We start from the raw sequence: 12334 nt of genomic DNA, 5'->3' as shown, positions 1-12334 counted from the left end.
TGACCAATCAGAAAAAAATACTTTAAATGTGTTTTTAGCAATTATTTTAAAATATTCACTTAATTGCAGAGGTTATGAGAAGAAATAGCATCAGGTTTTGGAAGTGATGTGACCTAGCTTAATATCAATAGAATTAATGTTATTCCTGATGTGAAAATATTTATTGTTCTACAGCAAATAAACTTAGACAGAAATGTCTATATTTGTGTTCAGATTATTTTAAGGGAATAGTGTCAGTGGTAAAACGAACTCCAATGTGATGACTCTAGTTTTTGTTTTGTGCTTTGCTGTGTCATACAGAGCTTTCCTATTTGGAGTTGCTTGTTTATTCTTCAGCTCCAGTCTATCCTATGCTGCACATGTATTTTCAGTCCCTTTCCTGACCTTTTTACCTTCCTTTCAACTAGTCCATTTAATGAACCTTCCATACACATTGTATCTGCTTGTCTAATCTATGATGTCTTGATTGTTTCTTGACCCACTGACACTAAGCATCTCCAATGTTGGAGAATGTTATGGTATTATTTTTTTCAACAAAGGAGTTATTTTTAATTAATTATGTACAATCAGTTCAGACTAGCTCTTCCTCACAGAGAAGAATAAAGATATTACTGTGTCCTTTAGGTTGTGATTCCTTTTGTATTTCATATTTTATTGAATAAGAAACTAAAGCCTAACAAGCTTGCATCATATATGGTAGATAGTGAAAACGTGTATGTTTGTTTTTTGTAATTGTTATCGGTCTCCCTGGTCCTTTTACCTTCTATCTCTCCAACACTAATGGATCAGTTGTAACTTAAATTTGACGTTGCAGACTTCCAGTTTGATAGTGGGCATGAATTTGGAAGTGGAGGTGCACTTGCTGAGTATGTGTTGGTAAAGCAAACTGAATGGGGAAGGTGTGGATAATACCTCCTGTGACAAGTCTAGGGTGAGGATATGTGAAAAATGAGGCTTTGTTTTAAACCAAAACAAAAATGCCTTTTGTCTGAGAAATAAAACTCTGAACTTGTTGATATTTCTTCCTATTTTCAGAGATATTATGTGGCTACCTCACGTCAGTTGAAAAGATTGGAATCAGCGAGCCGATCCCCCATCTTTACAAACTTCAGTGAAACGCTGCTTGGTGTCAGTGTTATCCGAGCTTTTGGAGAGCAAGAACGCTTTATACATCAAAATGATGCCAGGGTCGATGAAAACCAAAAGGCTTATTACCCCAGTATTGTTGCCAACAGGTAATCCAATAATCTTGTTGTACTTCTACATTTGGGTCATTCGCACCATTGTGTCTTAGGAATGCAGAAATCATTAAAAGTGAATTCACTTGAAGGCTTTAGTTTAATTAGTTCTGATTGTCAAACCAGATTTAGTGAGAGCAAGTGATGCTTATTATTTGTGTACTGACCTTGAACAGTGAATGTTCAAAAATCACAGCTGAGGGAGCAGGAGAGCTGGTTTAACCGATCCTATAATATTAAGATTAACTATTTTTATCTTGTTAACGTCCCACCAGGTGGCTGGCTGTAAGACTGGAGTTTGTTGGCAATTGCATTGTACTTTTTGCTGCCCTGTTTGCTGTGGTTTACAGAGATGCAGTCAGTCCGGGAATTGTTGGGTTGTCTGTATCATATGCCTTACAGGTATGGAGAATCAAGTTTATCATTGCAATACCTATACTGTCACTCATTGTGATTTTGGCTGTTTCCTTAATTGTAGCAAGTTTAAAACTTTACTGTCCTTTTTTTGTCCTTTTTTAAAGTTTACTTTGGAGTGCTGGCAAGATCACATTTACTATCCCTTTCTAACTACCTTGAGAAGGTAGGGTGTGACTTGCATATAGCCACAATGTTGCTGCTTGTGTCCTTGACAGGTTGCTGCAGTGTTCTCTATCTGGTGCAGACTACAGTCACAGGACACCAGAGATGGCAAGGATGGACAATGAGCCTGGTAACAGGTGTCCATTCAGCTACAACCGTTTACTGAGTAGTGTACATTGTATGGTCACTCCACAAGCAGAGTAAGGGCCTATTCCATTGTGTGCCTGAATTTGAAACCCCTTGGGTGGTGGTAGGTTACCAAGGAGGTGAGGAAGTGATGTCACGAAGAACCCAGCCTCCGTTACACTGATGAGATCTAACAGAGCACCATTACTCTTCTACACCGTTTGAGTTGCTAAGGTGAAAAATATCTTTCTGTCCTGAAGCAAAGTACGATAACGTTAATGGACCCATTGTTTTGTAAAGCTGCCATCCCGATATCACAGTGGCTTTCGGTAACTGGAGCATATTAGCGAGTTTTGAGAAGATTTGTAGCTCAGATTGAGGTTCTGGATGTAGGTTCGCTCGCTGAGCTGGAAGGTTTTATTTTCAGACATTTCGTCACCATGTTAGGTGACATCATCAGTGAGCCTCCGGTGAAGCACTGCTGGTATGGCCCGCTTTCTATTTGCGTGTTTGGGTTTCCTTAGGAATAAGTTTTGGTAAACAGCAACTAATTAACCTAAAGGATCCATTAGATACTACCAGCAAAACTAATGTCATTTACAAAATACCATGCAAAAACTGTAAAAAAAAAAAAAATACTACGTCAGACAAGCAAGCAGGAAACGTGCCACCAAGATATATGAACACCAACTAGCCACCAAAAGACACGACCCACTATCACTAATTTCCATACATACAGGGAAAGAAGGACACCACTTTGACTGGGACAACACACACATCCTAGGATGGGTGAAATAAAGACATGTATGAGAATTCTTAGAGGCCTGGTATTCTAACCAGAACCCTTTAATAAACACACCGACTTCAATCCCAGCTGCCTTCCCTTGGGGACAAAAACTGGAAATGACATCACCCACCTCAAGAAACCAATACCTATAAATAGAGAGGCGGGACATACCACCAGGACTTCAGTGGAAACTCTCACTGATGATGACACCTAGTCCTAGTGACAAAACGTTTGAAAACAAACCTTCCAGCTCAGTGAGCTAATGTATGTACTTAACTACCTTAGCTACAAATCTTCTCAAAAATTGCTAATATTGACACTCTCAGAATTTATATAGCATTTAATTAATGACCATTTGTAAGTATGTTTTTTAACCAACATTCCAATTTATAGTCAGAGAGGTACAGCACGGAAATGGACTCTTTTTGGTCCAACTTGTCCATACCACCAGATATTCTAAATTAGTCTTGTCCCATTTGGCCCATGTTCCTCTAACCCATACCCTATTCATATACCCATCCAGATGCCCTTTTTTAAACGTTGTAATTGTACCTGCCTCCATCACCTCCTCTGGCAGCTCATTCCATAAACTCATCACTCTCAGTATGAAAATATTGCCTCTTAGGCCCCTTTTTAAATCTTTCACCTCTAACCTTAAACCTAGGCTCTCTGGTTTTCAGTCCTCCACCTCAGTGAAACAAAACCTTGTTGATTTACCCTATCCATGCCCCTCTAGACTTGAGAAACCTCTGTAAGGTCACATGTCAACCTCTGATGCTTCAGGGAAAACAGCCAAGCCTATTCAGCTGTCCTTGTTGCTTAAGTCCTCTAACTTTGGCAACATCCTTATAAATCTTTTCTGAACCCTTTCAGGAAGAGTAGAATTGAACCCAGTATTCCAAAAGTGGTTTAACCAATGTCCTGTACAACCAGAACATAACTCCCACTCTCCATGCACTGACCAATAAGGGCAAGTGTACCAAACACTACCTTCACTATTCTGACTACCTTCGACTCAAGATCCCGTTGTACTCTTGGGTAACCTTCTTCATTGTCCAGTACACCTCCAATTCTGTATCATCTGCAAACTTACTAACCATACCTCCTATATTCACATCCAAATCATCTATATAAATGATGAAGAGCTGTGGACCCAGCACCAATCATTGCGGCACATCACTGGTCATAGCCCTCCTGTCTGAAAAGCAACCCTCCATGAGCACTCTGTTTCCCCAAGTTGTTAGCCAACTTTGTATCCAAATGGCTAGTTCTCCCTATATTCCATGTGATATAACCTTGCTAACCAGTCTACCATGTGGAGCCTTGTTGAACTCCTTACTGAAGTCCACATAGTTCATGTCCACTGCTCTGCCCTTATCAGACCTCTTTGTTAATTCTTCATAATAGCTCAATCAGGTTAGTGAGACATGACTTTCCATGCAGAAAGTCATATTGACTGTCCCTAATCAATCTTGCCTTTTCAAATATGTGTAAATCCTGTCCCTCAGTATCTCCTCCAACAACTTGCCCACCGCTGATATCAGGCTCATTGGCGTGTAGTTCCCTGGTTTTTCCTTACCACATTTCTTAAATAATATCATGTTGGCCAAGCTCCAGTCTTCTGGCACCTTACCTATGGCTATTGATGATATAAATATCTCAGCAAGGTGCCCAGCAAAGTTGTGGAACATACTTCCACCAGATTTGCCATTTGGCAAAATAAAAAGTGATAGTAATCAAGAGCTTGCTCCTCAAGAGTTAAATGAAGTATAAAAGGATACAAGCATGGTAAGTGTAGTTGGTTCAGATCACCCTGATCAAACTGAACGTTAGACAAGAACAATGGGCTAAAGGTTCTGCTCCTGTTCCAATGTCCCTAAGAGCATCTCATTATTATTTAGATAACATCAACGTTAAACTGGATGGTACGCATGACCTCTGAAGTAGAAACAAACATTGTTGCAGTGGAAAGAGTGCAAGAGTACAGTCATACTCCCAAAGAGGTAAGGTTCAAAATTGATCTATGTCTGAGATTGGATGAGCTGGTAAAGCGACACTGATGCTGACATTGTAATATGCCTGTAGATTTCAGATACTAATTTCTGGATTAGTGGTGCTGGAAGAGCACAGCAGTTCAGGCAGCATCCAAGGAGCTTCGAAATCGACGTTTCGGGCAAAGCCCTTCATCAGGAATAAAGGCAGTGAGCCTGGAGCGTGGAGAGATAAGCTAGAGGAGGGTGGGGATGAGGAGAAAGTAGCATAGAGTACAATGGATGAGTGGGGGAGAGGATGAAGGTGATAGGTCAGGGAGGAGAGGGTGGAGTGGATAGGTGGAAAAGGAGATAGGCAGGTAGGACAAGTCCGGACAAGTCATGGGGACAGTGCTGAGCTGGAAGTTTAGAACTAGGGTGAGGTGGGGGAAGGGGAAATGAGGAAACTGTTGAAGTCCACATTGATGCCCTGGGGTTGAAGTGTTCCGAGGTGGAAGATGAGGCGTTCTTCCTCCAGGCGTCTGGTGGTGAAGGAGCGGCGGTGAAGGAGGCCCAGGACCACCATGTCCTCGGCAGAGTGGGAGGGGGAGTTGAGATGTTGGGCCACGGGGCGGTGTGTTGATTGGTGCGGGTGTCTCGGAGATGTTCCTTAAAGCGCTCTGTTAGGAGGCGCCCAGTCTCCCCAATGTAGAGGAGACCGCATAGGGAGCAACGGATACAATAAATGATATTAGTGGATGTGCAAGTAAAACTTTGATGGATGTGGAAGGCTCCTTTCGGGCCTTGGATAGAGGTGAGGGAGGAGGTGTGGGCGCAGGTTTTACAGTTCCTGCGGTGGCAGGGGAAAGTGCCAGGATGGGAGGGTGAGTTGTAGGGGGCGTGGACCTGACCAGGTAGTCACGGAGGGAACTGTCTTTGCGGAAGGCGGAAAGGAGTGGGGAGGGAAATATATCCCTGGTGGTGGGGTCTGTTTGGAGGTGGCGGAAATGTCGGCGGATGATTTGGTTTATGCGAAGGTTGGTAGGGTGGAAGGTGAGCACCAGGGGCGTTCTGTCCTTGTTACGCGCCTGTCTCTTTGTTGGCTACGTAGAGCAGTTGATCTTCCGTAATTACACCGGCACCACTCCCCACCTCTTTCTCCGCTACATTGATGACTGCAATGGCGCCACCTCGTGCTCCCGCGAGGAGGTTGAGCAATTCATCAACTTCACCAACACATTCCACCCTGACCTTAAATTTACCTGGACCATCTCTGACACCTCCCTCCCTCCCCTTCCTGGACCTCTCCATCTCCATTAATGATGACCAACTTGACACTGACATTTTTTTACAAACCCACTGACTCCCACAGCTACCTGGATTACACCTCTTCCCACCCTACCTCTTGCAAAAATGCCATCCCGTATTCCCAATTCCTCCGCCTCCGCCGGATCTGCTCCCAGGAGGACCAGTTCCACCACAGAACACACCAGATGGCCTCCTCCTTTAGAGACCGCAATTTCCCTTCCCACGTGGTTAAAGATGCCCTCCAACGCATCTTGTCTACATCCCGCACCTCCGCCCTCAGACTCCACCCCTCCAACCGTAACAAGGACAGAACGCCCCTGGTGCTCACCTTCCACCCTATTAACCTTCGCATAAACCAAATCATCTATGCTCTTCCAGCACCATTAATCCAGAATCTGGTTTCCAGTATCTGCAGTCATTGTTTTTACCTCGATTTCAGATACTAACTCCGTATATGGTGTGTATATGTTTCTCTTTTTTGTTTTTGGCCAGGCTGTGGGTATCCCTAGTTGCTCTTGAGAAGGTGGTGGTGGTGGTGGTGGTGAGCTCCTGTCTTGAACTGCTATAGTCCACATGTTTTAGGTTGACCCTCAATGTTGTTAGAGAGGAAATTCCAGGATTTTGACCCAGTGGCAGCGAAGGAACGGTGATATATTTCCAACTTAGAATGGTGAATGGCTTAGGGGGATGGTGTTCCTATGTATCTGCCCAAGCTGTTCTAGATGATGGTTGTGGGTTTGGAAGATTCTGACTAAATACTCTTTGTGAATTTCTGCAGTGCATTGTAGATAATATACAATGCCAGAGGTTTGGTTAACTTGGTTAGTTGGACAACTTATTTGCAATGCAGGATGATGCCAAATATGTGGGTTCAATTCCTACACTGGTTGAGCTCACCCATGAAGGATTCTCCATCCCAACCTCTCCCTTCACTTGAAGCATGGTGACTCTTGGGTTAAACAACCACCAGCCATCCCTGTCTAATGAGAGAGCAGTCACATTGTGTGGTAAGACAGTGGTGACTTTACCGTCTTACATGCTGCTGCTATTGAGCTTTGGTGGATGGAGTGAATGTTTGTGGATGTCAGATAGGGTGTTGATTTTACAAAGTAAGTTTCAGGGTCTGCAGATGTTTGTCCTGCCAACCGTTCACACTGAGATATTTTTGGTGATCAGTCACTACCCTAAAGTGTCCACCAATGTAGAATATTGATAAAATCAGAAATTCTGTTTTCTTAAAGATAATGATTTTACCCTTGATTGTGGGAGTGATAAAACAAAGGTGTTCTGCTGAACATTAGCTTGTGTTGTAGAGAGAGTTGGTGAATGCAAAGACAGCAGTCTTGATTTTTATGGTGTGTGTGTATGGGAGTGTTTGCATCAGCCTGCTCAGATAGGTCAGGAATGTATGTGTCCTGCTGATGTTCATGGTATTGCCTCAAGTAAATAAAACTTCCCAGAATCCAGACAGGTGAGTAGATTCACCATTTTGTGAATCTTAAATACACCCAAGAATGCTTTGTAACAGGAAGCTTGAAGTCATAAATTATAGTGTTGTTTTTTCATTAATTCAAAGAATAAAGGCATTGCTGGCTAGGCCAGCAGATATTTCCCAAAAGGCAGTTGAGAGGAAACCACATTGCTGTGGGTCTGGAGTCACATGTCGTCCAGACCAGGTAAGGATAGCTGTTTCTTTCCTGAAAGGACACAAGTGAACCAGATGGGATTTTCCAACAATCATTCGACTTTTAATTCCAGATCTTTATGAATTCAAATTCCACCAACTACTGTGATAGGACTCAGACTGAGGTCCCCAGAACATTCCTGGGGTCTCTGGATTAACAATCCAGTGATAATACCACTCGGCCATTGCCTTCCCTTCACTACTTTGCAGCTTTAATAATGAGAAAACAATAATAAAAGCATTGATAAAATGTATTCAATCATGGGATATGAGCAATTGAGAGTCAACCACATGGAGATGAATCTAGAGTCCTGTGTAGACCAGACGAGGTAAGACTGACAAGTTGCTGAAAGGTTATTGGTAAACCGGCTAGGATTTTACAACAATCAGCAATGGCTGCCATTCACTAGATTTTTGTTCGACTTTTTAATTAGATTTAAACCTCGCCATCGGTCAAGATGGGATTCGAGCCTGTGTATTTTAACTCTATTGTCTTCCAGGTTTTTGTAGTCATGGGTTGAAATTTAATTCGTATTATCTTTAAAGATTTGCAGGTTCAACATGGAGCATTTTTCTCAAAACTAAATGTATTTCATATAAGCGTATTGGTCATTTATACTTGTTAGAAATCCAGACTGTGTCTTTATTTTTCAATTCCATGTAGGCACGTTGGATTAACAGAAATAATCGACCACCTCAAACATGGCCTTTGGAAGGCAAGATAGAATTTGTAAACTATGGTTTACGATATAGAGAAGATCTTGACTTGGCACTGAAAGACATTACTGTATCCATAAATGGAGGGGAAAAGGTGAGAGATTGAACTCTGATCACCAACAATGTTCAGTAAAAGCAGTATTTAGCTGAATTAGTGACAGTACTTAAATTGTTTTTGACTGTAGACACCATTCTTAGGAGGCTAACTTTTTGGATTTGGCAATTACTGATTTCATTCAACTTCTGATTCATCTTTACCATCTGCATATTTTTTCTTTTGACAAGTGTTTTCATTGCTACCTTGCATCAACTCTATTTGTATAGTATAAATTCTGTTGAAAATGCATATGTTTTGGGCCTTTTTTTTTTTACAGAAGCTTTTCAGCTTAATGAAGAGTTGCAAAGTGAATTGTGACAGATTACATAGGGGTCACTGGAACAGACATGCAATCTGCTCAGATCATGCTATTAGTAGTTCCTAGAAAGTGGTTTGTATTTTCTTTCCTTACAAGGATACATTTTCCCCTTGTGTAAATAGCTCTAAAGTATGCTTGCAAATTCTAACAAATTTAAAACTGGCAATGTTTGTGAAGAGAGGAAGGTTAATGAATTACTGAAATTCTGAAAACCATTTCAGAAAACTAGAACATGGATCTGATACTAACTCTCGAAGGGATAGCATATATTTAAATACTGCCATTTTTTCTTTAACTACAAGGCTACTTTTGTGTTATTGTTACAGTTTAGATTTCAAGAAGTTTTACTTTCTTGGATAAGATTTAAATATGTTGTTTCAACTCTCAAAGTTACCTTGGATTTTTCAAATCTATTTGTAGCTGTAGTGTTTGAAATTTCACTGGACATCTTCTGCAGGTTGGAATAGTTGGAAGAACAGGAGCTGGTAAATCTTCGTTTGCACTTGGTCTGTTTCGTATAATTGAACCTGCTGAAGGACAAATCCGTATTGATGGAATTGACATTGCAAACATAGGCCTTCACGATCTCAGGTTTCAGATTACTATCATACCTCAGGTATGTAATTACAGTTTGAATTTATGGGGTATAGTTTTATTTAGTAAATTTGATCTACAAAGTGTTCTATAGCAGTTCTTACAACTGATTGTGTGCAATCTGAACTATATTAGGACCCAGTCTTGTTCGCTGGCTCACTTCGAATGAATTTGGATCCCTTTGACCAGTACTCTGATGCAGATTTATGGACAGCTTTGGAACTGGCTCACCTAAAAACCTTTGTGTCTGGCCTTCCTGATGCACTGAGTCACGAATGTTCTGAAGGAGGAGAGAATCTCAGGTAAAATACAACCATGTGCTTTAAAAAGAAAGTAGAAATTAATTCCTCCCAAGTCATTTTGAATTAGATAAGTTTATTAAAAATGACATTGAATAAAACTTGTAGATTTTATGAAAATAAAACAAAGAATGGCGGATGCTGGAGATCTGAAACAAAAACAGTGTTGGAGAAATTCAACAGGTCTAGCAGTATCTGTGGTGAGAGAAACAGAATCACTGTGTTAATGTTTCTACAGAGCACATTTTTATTTTCAGATCTCCAGCATGGGCAATATTTTGCTTTTATTAACTGTTTTTAATTCACTGCCACTTCTGTCCTGAGTGTGCACACCTTGAAGTCCTGCATTCTGTCTATTTTAATCTTTTGACATTTGGGGAAAGAGTCAAGTTGTATATCTTTGAAGTGAAGAAATGTTGAGACACTGCATCGTGTTCCGATAGCTTAATGGAAACATGCCTCTCTACTTGGGTGAGCCAAAGAAATTGGCATTTCGTAAAAGAAAAGAATGAGGGGGACATAGATTTAAAGCAAGGATGATGTGAGGTAAAAGCTTTTACATACAGTGAGTGGTTAGTGGCTGGAATGCATGACCTGGAAATGTGCTAGAGGCAGGATCAGTTCAGACATTCAAGAGGGGCAATGTATGATTATTTAGATAGACATGTTGTGCAGGGATATCGGGAAAAGGCAGAAGATTTTGCACAATACTAGAACCGTGAGTTGACAGCACGGAAACAGACCGTTTGGTCCAACTGGTCCATGCCAACCAGGTATCCTAAATTAATCTAGTTCCATTTGCCAGCACCTGGCGCATATCCCTCTAAACCCTTCCTATTCGTATACCCATTCAGATTCCTTTAAATGTTGTAATTGTACCAGCCTCCACCACTTCCTCTGACAACTCATTCCATACATGCACCACCCTCTGTGCGAAAATGTTGTTCCTTACGTTCCTTTTTTAAATCTTGCCCCACTCGCCGTAAAACCAAAGCCGTGTAGTTCTGGACTCCCCCACTCCAGGGAAAAGACAGTGTCCACTTATGCTATCCATGCCCTTCATGATTTGCCTTTGCAAAATGCAGCACCTCACATTTATCTAAATTAAACTCCATCTTCCACTCTTTGGCTCACTTACCCATCTGATCAAGATTCCGTGGTACTCTGAGGTAACCGTTGCTGTCTGCTATACCTCCAGTTTTGATGTCACATGCAGTGCAGGCACAATGGGCCAAATAGCCGCCTCCTGTCCTGTAACGATTCTGTAATGTGCTGAGCTACAAAACTGATGTGATTTAAGTGTTTGGTTTCTGCAGTTTTTGTGTTAAAGTTCCAGTGGATGAGTGGGAGAAACTCTGGAAATTCTTCACCAAAATTAGTGTTTTACTTTCCCCCTCTAATTTTAGTCAGAAAGGCACCGTTTATTTTCAGATTTGGAATGAATGTCATATCAAGGCATTGAATGAAATCCAACATTGCAATGTTTTGTAATTTCAGTGTTGGACAGCGACAGCTGCTTTGTTTAGCACGAGCACTCCTTCGGAAATCAAAAATATTAGTTCTTGATGAAGCTACAGCGGCTGTGGATCTAGAAACGGATGAACTCATCCAGTCAACAATAAGAAACCAGTTTGCTGACTGCACAGTGCTCACAATAGCCCATCGTCTTAAAACCATTATGGATTACACACGGTAATGTCACATTTATCTTGAAATTTATGGATATTTGCAAATTACATTGTAATGAGTCCGTGTTTTCTGATTTATGACATTACTTCCTTTGATCCTCAATTAATGTTTGTCCATCTGGCCAGTTACAATTCATCAAGTTGATCATCTTCTGTAACTTCTCTGGGGTGACATCATTGGAGCTCAGTCTCTATAATGAAGGAAGGACTCTGTCTCTGGTTTCCTCTCTGTGTCCTCCTTGTCTGATGAGAACAGATTGTTATTGAACCCTGAGTGGGGGAATGATGGGACATCATCTGGTCAGTCCCTAGTCTAATGCTGTGTCTGTTGGGTGGACTGCAGCCAAAATTACCTCTTAAATCACCTTGTTTATCAGGAGTTGATTCTAACTCCCTTTTATTAGAAGTCTTTTAATACTTAGATCAGATTATTGGATAATTTATCATAGAATAATAAAATACAGAAGAGGCCCGTCGACCCATTGAGTTTGTACTAACGATGGCTCAGTGGTTAGCACTGCTGCGTCATGGTGCCAGGGACCCGGGTTCAATTCCAGCCTCAAGCAACTGTCTGTATGGAGTTTGCACGTTCTCCTGTGCCTGTGTGTCTTTCCTCTGGATGCTCTGGTTTCCTGTCACAGCCCAAAGATGTGCAGGTTAGGTGGACCGGCCATGTTCAATTGCCCATAGTATCCAGGGATGTGTAGGTTAGGTGGGTTAGCTATGGGGAATGCAGGATTACAGGGTTAGGGTACAGGGTGGGTCAGGGTGGGATGCTCTTCAGTGGGTCGATGTGGACTTGATGGGCCAAATGGCCTGCTTCCACACTGTAGAAATTCTATGAAAACTACACTAAGTCCGCACTAGTCCTGTTTTCCTGCAATGGGTGCATGGCCATTTTAAGTGTTCATTCTGAGTCTGTTTTAAG

At 41.6% G+C, this 12334-nt stretch overlaps 1 protein-coding gene across 4 annotated transcripts in view; it reads left to right on the top strand.

Moving 5' to 3' along the window:
• The window catches only part of abcc1 (ATP binding cassette subfamily C member 1 (ABCC1 blood group)), a 109257-nt gene that overhangs the window by 93563 nt on the left and 3360 nt on the right, over positions 1-12334 (top strand). For all 4 annotated transcript variants that reach the window (XM_087997594.1, XM_087997595.1, XM_087997593.1 and 1 more), the window contains 7 exons: positions 1036-1235; positions 1514-1640; positions 4632-4733; positions 8357-8503; positions 9283-9441; positions 9555-9721; positions 11216-11410. In XM_087997594.1, coding sequence (XP_087853720.1) covers positions 1036-1235; positions 1514-1640; positions 4632-4733; positions 8357-8503; positions 9283-9441; positions 9555-9721; positions 11216-11410 — 1097 coding nt within the window. The remainder of the gene's footprint in view (positions 1-1035; positions 1236-1513; positions 1641-4631; positions 4734-8356; positions 8504-9282; positions 9442-9554; positions 9722-11215; positions 11411-12334) is intronic.

Source organism: Chiloscyllium plagiosum, unplaced genomic scaffold (genome assembly GCF_037043375.1).
Source record: "Chiloscyllium plagiosum isolate Xiang-an unplaced genomic scaffold, Cpla_swu_hap1 HiC_scaffold_20, whole genome shotgun sequence".
Taxonomy (NCBI): domain Eukaryota; kingdom Metazoa; phylum Chordata; class Chondrichthyes; order Orectolobiformes; family Hemiscylliidae; genus Chiloscyllium; species Chiloscyllium plagiosum.
Note: the sequence above shows the minus strand (reverse complement) of the source record. Positions and strands in the feature narration are given on the sequence as shown.